Source organism: Oxyura jamaicensis, chromosome 13 (genome assembly GCF_011077185.1).
Source record: "Oxyura jamaicensis isolate SHBP4307 breed ruddy duck chromosome 13, BPBGC_Ojam_1.0, whole genome shotgun sequence".
NCBI classification, from domain to species: domain Eukaryota; kingdom Metazoa; phylum Chordata; class Aves; order Anseriformes; family Anatidae; genus Oxyura; species Oxyura jamaicensis.
The window spans coordinates 18,129,915-18,143,222 of record NC_048905.1 but is presented as its reverse complement, the minus strand read 5'-3'; the positions used below and the strand labels follow the sequence as shown (position 1 = coordinate 18,143,222).

Genomic DNA, 13,308 nt, shown 5'->3' with positions numbered 1-13,308 from the left:
CTGGGCACAAGCCCCATGCAGGCACCCCTGTGAAGGCCGGGGGTCCGCGTGTTTTGGGGCTGCCCCTAACGGCCCTACAAGAGGAGGGGGCTGAGGGGAGGCGTACAGCTGGAAGCAAAGGCCTGACCCTCCCAACAGCCCCCTTCTGCAGCCACCGGCTCTGTTTAAGCCGTGCAGAGGCCCCGCTGCAGCCCTCGGGCTCTGCAGCCCTTCCCTCTGCTCGGGGACCGTGCGAGCAGAGCAGCTGGGACACGTAACGGGACAGCCCGCGACCGGCTTCTTGGAACATCTCAAGAGCAGTTTTCTTGGCAAGGAGGCTGAAGGCAGCACCAGAAAATGACCCCGCGCTGACTCGGAACCAGACGGCAGAGCAGAAAGCGCGGCCGTACGCTCACAGGGGGCACTGCAGAAGCACGAGGTCTCATCGCCGAGCGATGCCAGCTGGGCCTACGGGGACAGAAGCCCCCGGCCTGGGGGGCTCGCTGAGCCGGGCCCCATGCAGCCACCCCCCGCAATTAGCCCCGACTCATTTAATTAACAACTCACGCGCCGGGCGGCTGGGGCTAATCAGTGAGGTAGTGCGGGCCTACAGGGCCGGCAGGCCCTGCGCTGGGTTCTGCATGGAGGGAGAATAAAAAAACACACGGAGAGCGGCGGCAGACGGGAACGTGGTGCAGGAGGCGGCCGTGCCAGGGCGTGTGTCTGTGCCCAGCAGCCTTAAAGCCAGGCCCGAAGAAGCTGCGCTACGTTTGCAGCTCAGAGAAGAAAACCCTCTCGCAGGCCAGCTCGCCGTGTTTCACTTCCTTACAGACACCCGCACAGAACGTCCTCCTAAGGAAGCCAGACAACGGAGCGAAGCGCAGCGACAACCAGCGCGTGCCCAGGAGGCCGGGCACGGAGCCTGGGCTTTATTCACAGCCCCTGCAACCAGCTTCAACAGCAAGTCACCCGAACACGACCTGTCCACAACACAGCGGTTCAGCAGAGCCCACCGGTGTCCCCGTGGGTCACAGCCCCACGGTGCCCAGACCCCCATGCCGAGAGCGGAGACGTGGGAAGCTTGAACGTGCAAAGCCCCCAAAAACCAAGCGGCCCGTCCACGACGGCGCGAAGGTTTCAGACCGAGGAGCTGCCGCAGCTCCCGCCCAGCCTTCGCTCTGACCAGCCGAGCACCCTGCGCTGCTCTGCAGCCCATGCATCATCATATGCCTCGCTTCACACACTCGGAGTGGATTCATACGGCAAAATGTTTGCCAGAAGGACAGAGGATCCATTGTGGGATGAATGGGACTATTGACTGGGCTCAAATAGCAGATCAGATTTGAGTAACACACTGAAGACATGAATTATTTTCATGGTATTTTAAGAGATAAAAGTTCTGCGCTTCGTGAAAAACAAAGTCAGCCTTTGGCAGGCCTGCCTGGTTACACAGCTAAAATTATTCCCCGCTCCCCCCCGAGCCAGCACCCCGGCCACGTCACCGCCCACCCCCAAATCGCTAATGCTGCTCGCTGCTGTGGGAGCGCTGCCAGGCCAGGATGTTTTGCAAAGAGACGCCTGACGAACGGCACCGAAGATCCCAGAGAAATGAAGTCAGGAGGACGTCAGGTCTCCTGGAAATGCTGCCGGAGCTCCAGGAAGGTGAAGGAGGTTTCCTTGGAGCGCTGGGGACAGCGGGTCCTGGGCTGCCATGGGACAGGGAGCCCCACTGGAAGATGAGGCAAGGGGGAAGCGAGCCTCTGCCTTTTCTTCTGAGTTAGCAGAGATGCAGACGGAGGAAAGCCCCTCGTGGGCCCTGCAAGGACAGCTCACATCCCCACCACGGAAGGAAGCGAAGCACCGCACCGGGGGCTCTTCCTCAGTGCTCGTCGGCCGGTCCCCAAGCACCCCGTGGACGCAGGAAGCATCACCGTGCCGCTTCCCTTGGCTCCCGCACAGCTCGCTGCTCTGCTGTTCCCAGCTGCTGCCTCCTGGGGAGACCGATCATTAGTTGGAGCCCTCTTCCTTGCCCCAGCGTATCTGTGCCTTCTCTGAGCTGCACCAGCCCCAACCTTCTGCAGTGTCGGGGCATTTTGGCCTGGCCCAGACCCTGTGCTCGCCAGGCTCCAGGCACGAATCTCACCACAGCTCTCCACCCTTCCTGTTCAGCTTTTCTTAGCACTTGTCCATGCACTTCCTATCACAACGAAATCACAGAAGCAGCTCTGGTGACACAGATTTTGTCCCATGGTGGCCGAGGCGCATCGGAGCTGCACAGCACTGCAGGGAAACCAAGACGCCCGGGGCGGTCGCTGAGCTGGTCCCTGGGGGCCCGGCATGAAGGGGCATTGCTCCGAGGTTTCCATCCGTGCGGAAATTTACCTCGCAGAAGTCTTCAATAATCCCTTCATGAAAATATATTTTAAGACTGACTTTTCCCATCATTCGGGATCTCTTTGGAAGTTACTCCTGGTACGCAAACTGCGCTTGTCAAGCTGATCCTGGCCAAAGCCTGGGGGCCGGGGAGGGAGGCACGGCTCCACGCAGCCCGGGAGCTCCAGGGCCGAGCAGCTGCGGGCTCTACAAACCACAGGGGATTTTCCAAAGCAAAGCTTTCAGCACTAAACACCGCGTTTAGGGCGCAGCACAGCCCAGCCCTACCCTGGCTCTGCAATAAGGAGGTTATTTAGGGGGGAACCGAGGCACCTAACGGGCTGCACACGCACCTGGTTCAGAGGCTCGGGAGCAGAAAGGACAGAGGTGACGCGGGGCAGGGGTGAAGTGACAGAAAAGCAGATGGCTTGAGCAACGCCAGAGCAGGCTGAGAGAGATTCGTGCTGCCACCAGGCAGAGCGCTGCCAGCCGCCTCCTGACGGTCAGCTGGGGGAAGCCACACACAAAGCCCACAGAAGAAGCGATGCAAAGAGCCCCAAAGGGCTCTGTGGGCACCCAGGATGAGAAGGGGCTCGAAGCCGGGTACCGACACTGTGACACCCTCGGGCTGAGCAGCACCGTGACGGGAACCGAAACGCCGGGTCTCCACAAGGAGGGGACAAGCACAGCCACCGGCACGGCGGGCAGCAGCACGAGCCCGTGCACCCACGGGAGTTGTGCGCTGTGAAAACAGCCCGGTGCTCCCGCTGCATGTGGGATGGGGCAGCCACATGGGGACCCCCCAGCAGAGCTGTCCCAGGGGTGCACCCACAAAGTGCCAGGGTCACACAGGGTGCCCTGCCTCCCCAGCCACCGCGCGGCTCGCGTGCTTAGCGGTGAAACCAAACAAAACACATCGCTCTGCTTCCCCACCCAGCTACCACATCTGGCACTTTTCCCCGTGTTTATTTTTGTTCACATCCTGGTGTTGTTTTATAGCAGAACTCCCCCCAGGCCCCTCCTAACCTATAATCCCATCAGTAAGTGGCTGCTGGCAGCGAGGCGAGCGCAGGGCCGAGCCCCCTGGGCTTCCACGAGGACGGAGCAGAGGTGGAGGCAGAGGAGGGCTGGGAAGAAAACCAAACGTAATGGTCCAACACACCCGGCACAGGGGAGGATACATCAAAACGGCAAAGGCGGGTGACAGCTCAAGTGCCTGGAGAATTCAGGGGAGCGGCAGGGAAATGGAAAACTACCGCCCCGGCTGGCACGCCCCGAGGCAGCCACCCGACAGACCCCGCAGGCTGCCGGAGCGCCCGTGGGGAACGGCACGGGACTAACGGCACCAGCAGGGTGAGCAAAGGTATTTGGGAACAGCGCTGCTGCGAGGAGAGCAATGCGGACAGAGCGGCCATCGTGTCATTCATGCCTGCTATCTGTAAGCCCAAAACTATGACAGACATTTCAAGCTCGTGCCAGCAGCGGGGGTTTCGAGCGTTGCGTCTCCCCCTGCCTGCAGGACGTCCGTGCCCTGCCACCCCCCTCGCCCGCAGCCACCCGTGGGTCCTCTCCTCCGGCTTTCCCCAGGTACACCGCGGGCGAGCAGGGCAGCTCCGTGCCCCGATGTGCAGCAGGGGCCCTGCACAGCCCCAGCCTGCTGTCAGCGCCAACAGCACCACCCCACCAGGAGCACGTAAAAGCTCCACCACTGCCCTGGGCACGAGCACCGATCCTCGGGGGCGCACACCCAGCAGTGCCGTGCACAGCACCATCAGATGGGTCACAAAAAGCAGCCAGCGTGCGGGCAGCAGCCGCACCAAGCCTCTCCCCTGTCCCTTCCAAGGCTGGAGGACAGCACGCGTGTCCCCGGCTGCTGCAGAACCTGCTTTGGGCCTCTGAGCTGCTCCGTAATCACAGTTCCTCCTCTGAGCCCCTTCTGTTTCTCTCCTGTCCTTAAAACCTGGAAGGATGACCTACAGGAACAGCGCAGGTTACTTTGCCTTCATTGCCGTAATAATTCATTGACCGGAGCCTGGAATCACATTTCATTAGAATAAAATGCTCTGTCTGAGACAGTTAATCAATTTAGAGGACACTAATCCAAAAGAAATTTGCTCCTGACCAAGTTAATAACCATTAGCAGCGCAGACGGCCGAGCGGGACAGCCCGTGCACCGTGCTGGCAGTGCCCCCACGCTGGGGGACAGCCCCTTGTCACAGCCCCCCCCAGACACCATGTGCGGACACCACGCGGGAGCAGATTACCCCAGGCAGTAGCCACGCATTTGGATTAGTTCGTTATTAAATCTAATCAGTTAATAGCCAGCCCAGCAGGGAGCCTGCTCCGTTTCTCAGCAGGCAGGTGCCAAAACATTGCGGGTGCCTCTGGGGGGGGGGAAGGGGTCTGAGCCCCTCTGGTGACACCCAGGAGCTGTCACCCTCTGCGGTGGCACAGCCCCACAACAGCAGGCGGCACGGATGAAAATTGCAGCTTTTGGACCCGGGACCCCTGCACTGCCCGAGGCCGGGGCCGGGTCCCAGCAGAGCGGGGTCAGCCCCGCGCCCCCAGCGAGCAGCTCCGCAGCAGCCTGCTTCCCCTTCCTCCCCGGGAGCCTGCGGAAATCCTTTCGCCTCCGCTGCTCCTCCACCAAAGAGCAGGAAAAAATCCCACCGTGCTCACAGAAATGTCACCGAGGAATGAGTCAATTTTTCCCTGCTTCGACAGGGGAAAAAAAAAAAGTAAGAAATAAACCGAGCGCCAGCAGAGGCACGGGTATGAGGAGCGGTGCAGGAGGGAGCTGGGGTGACCGCGGTGCCCGGGGCACTGCCACCAGCACGAGCCCCAAAGCGCTGGGGCCATGGGTGGAAAGGGCTGCAGATGCCACGTGGCAGGGAGATGCCCCCCATCTCTCAGGGACAAACCCCTGAGCCTCTGGGTTGGGAAGCAGCGACCCAACACAGCAGCACTTGCGGTCCCGGCCCTTCTGCCCCCAAAATTTCGGGAGTGGAAGAGCAGCGCTCCACCCGCTGCCCAGCGCACGCGGGGCGAAGCGGTGCCGGCCGCGGAGGGAACGCAGGCGACGCCACGCAGCGCCTGTTGAGCGCTGTTATTTTTTCTAAAACATTGCTAAGCAACCAGCATCCGACGAGGGCATCGTTCTGGCCAGACACCGGTTCTGCTCCAAAAAGGAAGTGAACAGAAACCTTCACTATTTCGAGTGCCGTTGGAAAGGCACGGCCCAGCTGGCTCGCCAGGTAACCCCGCGGGCACAGAGCCCCCCTTCTGCCTCCCCCGGGTCCCGCAGCAGGGTCAGGAGCTGCTAAAGAGATCCAAGCACGTGGGTGTGCACCCAGACGCCCACCACCCAGCACATGGGTGTGCTGGGGGACGGTGAAGGGCCACCAAGCGCCAGCCCCGGGGCAGGCGGAGAGGCCCCACAGTTCCCACTGCGGCACCGACCGCGTGCAAGCGAGGCTGCAGCTCCTGTCCCTGGAAAAAAAAAAAGTTCGTGTTTTCCAACAGTTTTATGAGCTATTTATTGCCTGCCTGTAGATAAACAGTCTGTATCTTTTGAAAATAGATTCTTCTGCACTGCAGCCCGGAACAAAGGCAGCATTTTTGTCTTTAGGAGAAGCACAGAGCTGGGCCGGAGGGGAGGCGCGGGGCAGCACGCACCGAGCTGTCACCGCGTCCCCAGCTGGAAGGGGACATGAAAAATGAAAAAAAACAACACCAGGAGATTAAAACAAGCAAAGCACCCGCACCACGGAGCTGGGGAATGAGCTGGCCAAACCCCAGCGACCGCCAGCTCGCAGCGAGCGCCGCGTGCCCAAGCGGCAGCACGCGGAGGAAGCGACATCTGCGGCCCCTTCCTGAGCGCTCCCGCGCCGCCGGCCCCGGCCCATGTGCGGCGCAGCCTCGCACGCAGGGACCATCTGGCTCGGAGGCTCGTGTGCTGCGCGTGAACCCAGCCAGAGACGAGCTCAGCACTAACAGATGTCCCCATCCCGCGCTCAGCGCCCCGCGGAGCGTCCCAGCGGGCACGCAGCCCGGCCCGCGCCGCGACCTGCAGCCCCGGTGACCGCCTTGGAGAAACTGGGATGGGAAGCGCAGCTCTGTTCCTCCACGCACACCAAAGCTGTCCGGGCTTCGAAGAGCCCCGGCGGTGCCCCAGGAACACGCGCCCGCAGCGGGCATGGGGCCGCCGGGACGGAGCAGTGAAGACAAGCAGGTGGGAGCACACTCACGGCACGTTGGGAGCGTGCCAGGAGAAGGGAGACAAACAGCCCTGCTCTGCTGGAGCGGCCGCGCCGTGACAGCTCGCTCACACGCGCGGAGGAGAAGGGAGATGATTCACGCGGAGCAGCAGTGAAGCGAACAAGCTGTGCGGATCTGAGTACAAGCTCCCCCTCGCTTTCTCTCCACTCCCCACCCACACCGGGTCACGCTAAATCTATTTATCACGCCGCATATGAAGCTGGCTCGTTTGGTTGTGCTTAAAATTGACACATCGGAAAAAAAAAATAAAGAAAGCGGCGATGAATACCTGGCACAGCACAGCCTCCTGCTGGGCGGGCTGCTGGAAGGTGCCAAAAGGAAGCTGAAGGGTTGCCCAAAACGCTCCAAACCAGAAGAACCCCAGCTCGGGCTCCGGAACATCACCTTTGCCACACCTCCCGCAGGCCAGCTGCTTCGGGAGCCCCTCGCTGACTCGCCTGCTCGGGCAGAGCAGCGCTGGTGGGGGGATGTGAGCCCCGCCGCCACAGCCTGTGCACCCAAAAAGCCCAGGGCGGGCAGGGGAGCAGCGCAGAGCCCAGGCCTGGGGCATGGGGAAGGGGAAGGCACCGCTCCGCTCATTGTGGGGAGAAGCCCACGAGGGCTGGCCGCAGGAGCAGCGGGGCACACGGTCACCTCTCCGCCCTCACAGGGGAACCCCAGGGGAGCTCCAGCAGCCCAGACGGGACCTTGGAGTCCCCACGCCAGGTGCCCAGCTGCCACTGCTCCATCCACCTGGACGGAGGGACGAGCCCCGACGGGGTGAGGGGTTTCTCCAGACGAGCAGCAGATGCTGGCACTGCACTCCGTCCTTATCTCGCTCGTGCCGGGGCGCTGCCGCTGCCTGCGGCTGGCGATGCGGTGCAGGGAGGAGCCGCAGCTCCCTCCCGGCTCGGTGCAGCCAGGGCAGGGGAAAGCGCAGCCCGCAGAGCTGCTGGAGCCCCGGCACAACCAAGGAAACAGCATTTCCTTGCACATGCCTTGAACGCCATCATCAGTTGATGCCCCCAAAACCACAGAACCCCCCCGCTGCCCCCAATGTGCCGGTAACGCTGCGCTCACATCGCTCAGCACCACGGGGCTGCTGGGGAAAGCAGAGAGCAGGCACAGCAGCACAGCCACGGCCCTGCCAAACTGCCATGGAGCCACGCGCACCGCGAGCGTAGCCAGCAGGTGCCTGGTGCTGCAGCACCACCAGGCAGCCCACCCAGCGCCCCTCCAGGAGAGGTCCCCTCCGTGCCCACCCAGGGCTGAGCCACCTTCTGCTTGGATTTTCCTCCTCAAAGCACAAGCGCGCACTTCCTTGTTATGCTGGCTCTGGCAGCGCAGTCAAGATCATTTCCAAGCAGCTCGTTACTCCTCAGCCCACCCCTGCCATCCCTCAAGGGCTGGTTTTAACCTCTCCTGTTGACCCCCTGTTTACGGCACACGTCGCCACGCCAGCGCCAGGCATGGGGACAGCCACTTGTCCTGACAGGTCACCGCAGCACTGCGTCGGGACACGCGCCTCCAGTCAAAGCATTACATGAGCAAAAGCTCTGTTAATGAGCTGCCTCCCTGCAGGATTTAAAAGGCTTCGTCAGGAATGGAAACTGTCCTGCTCGTCCAAACCCTTCAGCTCTGCAGCTTCCTCCTCTGGTGTGGATGTGGGGCTGGATCCGGCCACCCCCAGCGCAGCGACGTATCTCGGGCGATGCGCAGCACACTGCCGTGTGTGCGGGCATCTCCGGAGCAGGAACACATTCCTGCTGCTAACCTCCACTGGGGAGGCAGAGGAGAAGCCTTGAAGTTGTGCTGAGAATCAAGCAGAGCGTTGTTATTGTTTGTGCTGCGCCTCATCTGAATACAATTCCAGACAAGCTATTAAGCGCGTGGCTCCACAAGCCGTGCAGGTCATGCAAAGGAGGCAGGAGAGCTCCGGCCCAGGTGCCGCCAGCAGGGCTGCTCCGGCAGCACAAACCTTCCTCGCAGAAAGGACGGGCAGGTGGAAAATCCTTCCTGACACGGCAGAGCCCTGAGGCTGAGGCTGGCTGCAAAACTGCACCTTCCCTGGACAAATGAAGCAGAAAAATCAAAGCAACTCATCTCAGAAAAAAACCCGAGACCTGTGTTTTGCCACTCGGATTGGTGCCGCGCCTGGCTGCCAGGGGCAAGGCAAGGAGCAGGGTGGCAGCAGGGGAAGCCTTGCACGCCCCATGGCTGCTCCTTCCCACAGGCTGCACGGGGACAGGGACACGGCGGGGGGAGCGGAGGAGGCAGCAGAGCGGAAAACCCAGGTTTTAAGCCCTGAACCGTGCCCGGTTCCCTGCTGGCCGCAGGCAGGGGCTGTGACGCAGCGAGGTGGGGAACACGTTCACCTCCCAGCTCGTGCAGGACTTCTGCAGATTGGGTAACTGGGACGGCCACGAGGTTCCCAGCGCATGAAGGTGTCACCAACAAACAGCAGAGGTGCCTGCTCAAGCTGCTGAGGGATCTCCCTGCAGGTTCCGACCTGGGCAAACCCAGGCTGCCGCGCATTGGGGTGGGCAGCAGGAAACCCGCGGAGCAGGGAACCCGCAGCAGCGCCCGAGGAAGATCCAGGGGAAGCGGCCAGACTTAGAAGCACGAGATCCCATCCCCTGCTGCGATCAGACTACAACAGGAATCGAGTGCCTGACAGAGCTCGAGCATCAGGGCAGGGGAATCAGCAGGCAGGAGAAAAGCAGCAGCTCCTCCAGGTCTGAGCACTGCGCGGCACGGCACGGGGCGAGCTCTCGCAGCACAGCCTCGGTCCCTCCAGGAGCACCTGGGGGGGGGGCAGGAAGGAGCCAGGGCCCCCCGGCAGCCGGGCTCTGTGGAGGGGACAGCACCACGATGAGCCTGCTGCCATGCCTGGCCTCTGGCTGCCAGCACCACGTCCCAGCAGCACTCCCCAGGGCACGGCCGGAGCAGACCCAACTCAAACAGCCGCAGCCGCCCCACCAGGGATTTGTTTCCAGCCTCCAGAAGGCACAAGGCTCCTGCTTCCAATCCAAACACCAGAGGTAACCTCGTCCCCCAGCCACCAGCACACCCCTCACCATCACCACTGCCACCTGCACACACACGGGGTGGTGCTGGCGAGGTCGGACCGACTCCCTGCGCCTCATCCCTCCTATAGGAGGGATGCCGAGTCAGGAAAAAGGGATGAACACCATCAACATGGGTTTCCACCCCAGGGGTTTCCACCCCAGGAGCCCCCAGGGAGCAGAGCAACCCCAGCCCCAGCCCCCCTGCCTGAGGGCTTCTGCCCGCGAGAGGAGGGACGAGGGCACCCAGAGCACACCTCCGCTCGCTCCCTGCCTGTGTCAGCTTCACACCCCAAAATTGAAGGGGTCAGCCAGCTTCATCCCCGTGTATGCCCTCAACAGCGAGGTTTTCAGACCTGGGTTTCACACACCAGCACGTGGCCTCTCACCACCGCGCGTAGGAGATGGAGACCATCGCACCCAGCTCCTGTGCTGGGAAGACGACAAAAGGCAGCGGGGACAACGCCTCGCACGGACACCTCCCGGGGGCTGGGGGCTGAAGGGGGCTCCGCAGAGCCACCAGCACACGGCAGCAAGGCTGGCTGCTCGGGGAGCAAGGCTCGCTGGAGCGAAAGGCGGCTGAAAGTACCGCTCGGAGTCTTTTCAGGCATTTCCTTATTCCCAGAATAAGCCTTGTTTATACCAAAAGGGAATTAATCGCTCAGGTTAAACAATGGAAAAAAGTTTCACTTTTGCTTCTAGGCCAGCTGCAGACAGGGGCACCAGCTCCTTACGGCATGGCAGCGCCCCACTGAGCAGCACACCACCGCAGAGCCGCACCATCACCAGCACGCACCCGATGCAGGCTGGATTTGGGTGAGAAAGCCCTGAGGCCGGGCAGGGACCAGTTCGGTGGCTTCAGATGAGTGCCTGGGAGCTGGAGGAACACAGCAGGCCAACCAACGCAGCACCCAGGCGGCTCGGCACGGGGCTGCCGTCCCCAGCACTGCGGCACAGCCCCGTCCCCAACCCACACACGGTGCCCGAGGAGGGGACGAGCCCGCGGCACCTCTGGGCCTCCCGGGTGCCACACAGGGCCCAAAACGCACCCAGCCGGGCCAGAAACCCAGGGTCAGGCTCAGGGATGTCCCCGGCCACGGCCCAGGCTGCGAACAGCCCCTTGCCAAGCCCCTCAGCCTCCTCCTCCCTCAGCACCAACACCGCCCGTGCAGGGCCAAGCTCAGCAAGGCCCCGGGGGTGATGCTGGCACCATGGGCACGGCCCCTGCCCGCCCACAGGGGACACGAAGGGGTCAAAAACGTCCCCAGTAGCATCGGTCACCACGTCCCCCAGCGTGCAGGCTGCCAGGCCGTGCTCTGTGCCTCCCTTCAGGTCTCCGCGTTTGCGAAACTTTGTGAATAATTGATGTGCAGGGCAGAAAGAGGGACGCCTTGCGCTGAAAAGCAGGTCGCTCTCGCTGCCAGCGAGCAGGAAGGGGAGACAATAGGAACAGGGACAGATGCTCCCTGGGAAAAGCAGCGTTACGTCCTTACAATCACTCACACTCCGGAGGTGCCCCAGACACCGCAGGATATTTAACAGGACCAGCCCACCGGCCAACGAGGTTTGTCTCCAACCTTCTGCATTCTTTTTATAAGCGAAGTTAAGAAACGCCACGACTCGGTATCGCCCCGTCCGACACCTTCACGAGGGGCGAAACCGGGGTAACTGCACACCAGCTCTCCCCGAAATGCAGGCGGGGATCTCCCGACACGCACTGGAGGTGGTTCAGGGGGCCCCGGCACGCAGCAGCAGGCCGGAGCGCCCAGCACGGTGCTGGCGGGGGCTCTGCCAGGCGCTGGGGAAGGAGCCCCCTCCTCACCGCGTACCTCGGCACCCATCCTGCCCCCGCCTCGCCACCCCCCCCGCCGCACAGAGCAACGCTTCCCTCGCACCCTGCGCCTGTCTCGAGACAAAGAGGATGTGAAACGCTCACGAAAGCACAAGAGGAAGGAAAACGCGAGAGGACATTGCCAAGACCTCAAGAAGTTTCAGTTTCACGCTGACGCCCTGTGCTGGGAGCCCAGCCGCCGGCCAAGCCCCTCACCCCGCGAGGGGAGCGCGGCCGCGCCGGGGATCTGAGGGACCCCAAGCCCTGCACGTCCTCGGTGGCGACACCCCCAGAAGGAGCCCCACGGCCAGGCTGAGGGGCGCGAGCCGCTTGGAGCCACCAACCAAGGGCTTGGGAGGAGCAGCACCCATCTGCCATCGGCCCCCGCAGGAGCTCCCGGCGATGTGCAGCACCACAACAGCCACGCAGGGAGACGCTGAGCCGCCAGCCCTGCCAGCTCCACCCGCGTCCAGCCGAGCGCCCCGAGCAGCGACAGCCCCGCAGGGCTTCACACCTCCCGTGCCTCCACGGAAGGAAGCGGTGACCGAGGCTGACGCAGCACGTGGCTGGTGGTCGCCGCACGGTAACCCAGAGGGCGAGAGCCTTGCCCAGGGCTCAAGCCCCGAAGCCACGGGCATCACTGCTGGCCCGCGGCAGCGCGGCTGGACGAAACCAGAGCCAGGTTTGGGACCAACGCCGCTGCGCCCAGGCAGGGCAGCACGGGCCCCGCCACCGGCTCCTTGGCAGCCTCGCAGCCCTTTGCAGGAGCTGGGATTTAACATGGAGATGGATTTAATGCCGAGATGTGTTCACGGAACCGCAGTACCGCTCGGGTTGGAAAAGAAATCTAAGATCATCAACCGAGCCCACCAACTCCACCCCGCAGAGGCTGGAGCACAGCCCCGCACGCCGCCGGCTCCCCGGCACGCGGCTGCAGGCAGCGAGCTGAGCCAGCCGGTGGGCGAACGCGGGGAAAGCGGGAGAGGAGGCGGCAGCGCAGCCCACCTGGAGGCACCTGCTGCTTCCAGGGGGAGCCCACCAAACCCACAGCGGGGCAGGGCAGCACCGCCAGGTCCCGGGGTAGCTTCTAGGATGCGCTGCCCACCAAGGGAAGGGCAGCCTGCTGCTTCTTCCAGAATGAAGCGAACGCAAAGCCCGGCCCCAAGCCCAGCCCCGCAGCACCCCGGGCCTTTGTTCGCCCCAGATGTGGTGGGGGCAAACGCGGCGAGGGGCCGTGCGTGTGCTGGGGGTCCCCGGGGGTGGCGGGGGAGCAGCCCCCGGGGTCTCCCCGCTGATCTCCCCCACCGTTACCCCGCGGGCCGGTCCCGGCCGTGCGGCCCCGCTGCGGGCGCGGTGCTCGCCGTGCCCCGGCGGCCGGGACGGATGCGGGGGGCGCGGGGCAGGGCCGGGGGGCGGCGTGGGGGTGGGTGGGGGGTGCCGCGGGGCCCGCCCCCGGCCCGCACTCACTCTTGAGGGCGGCGACGAGCGACTTGGCGTCCTTGATGAGCTCCTTGATGAACTTGTTGGTCTTCTCCAGCTCGGCCTCGTGCGAGCGGAGCCGCTCCCGGAACTGCGGGCTGTCCAGGCAGCACTCGCTGAACTCCAGCGCCGGCAGCCCCATGGCGCCGCTGCTGCTGCAGCGCGGGCCGACGGAAATTAATTAAAAATAACCCGAATCACCCCAAATTAACGAGGCTTAGCAACGAGGGCTCCGCGCCCGCCGATCCGGGCAGGGGGCGCCGCCGCGGGGCCGGGCCGGGCGGGGCCGGGCGGGGCCGAAGCTGGGGGTCCCGGTGCGGGTCC

The 13,308-nt window shown here is 63.4% G+C and overlaps 1 protein-coding gene across 4 annotated transcripts in view; it reads right to left on the bottom strand.

Annotated features, from left to right (window-relative positions):
• The window catches only part of ARHGAP26 (Rho GTPase activating protein 26), a 126,262-nt gene extending 113,077 nt beyond the window's left edge, over positions 1 to 13,185 (bottom strand). For 2 of the 4 annotated variants that reach the window (XM_035338668.1, XM_035338670.1), the window contains exon 1: positions 12,973 to 13,185. In XM_035338668.1, coding sequence (XP_035194559.1) covers positions 12,973 to 13,126 — 154 coding nt within the window. In that variant the 5' untranslated portion in view covers positions 13,127 to 13,185. The remainder of the gene's footprint in view (positions 1 to 12,972) is intronic. The other 2 variants (XM_035338666.1, XM_035338669.1) reach the window with 1 other exon arrangement.
• Between the last annotated feature and the right edge of the window lie 123 nt (positions 13,186 to 13,308).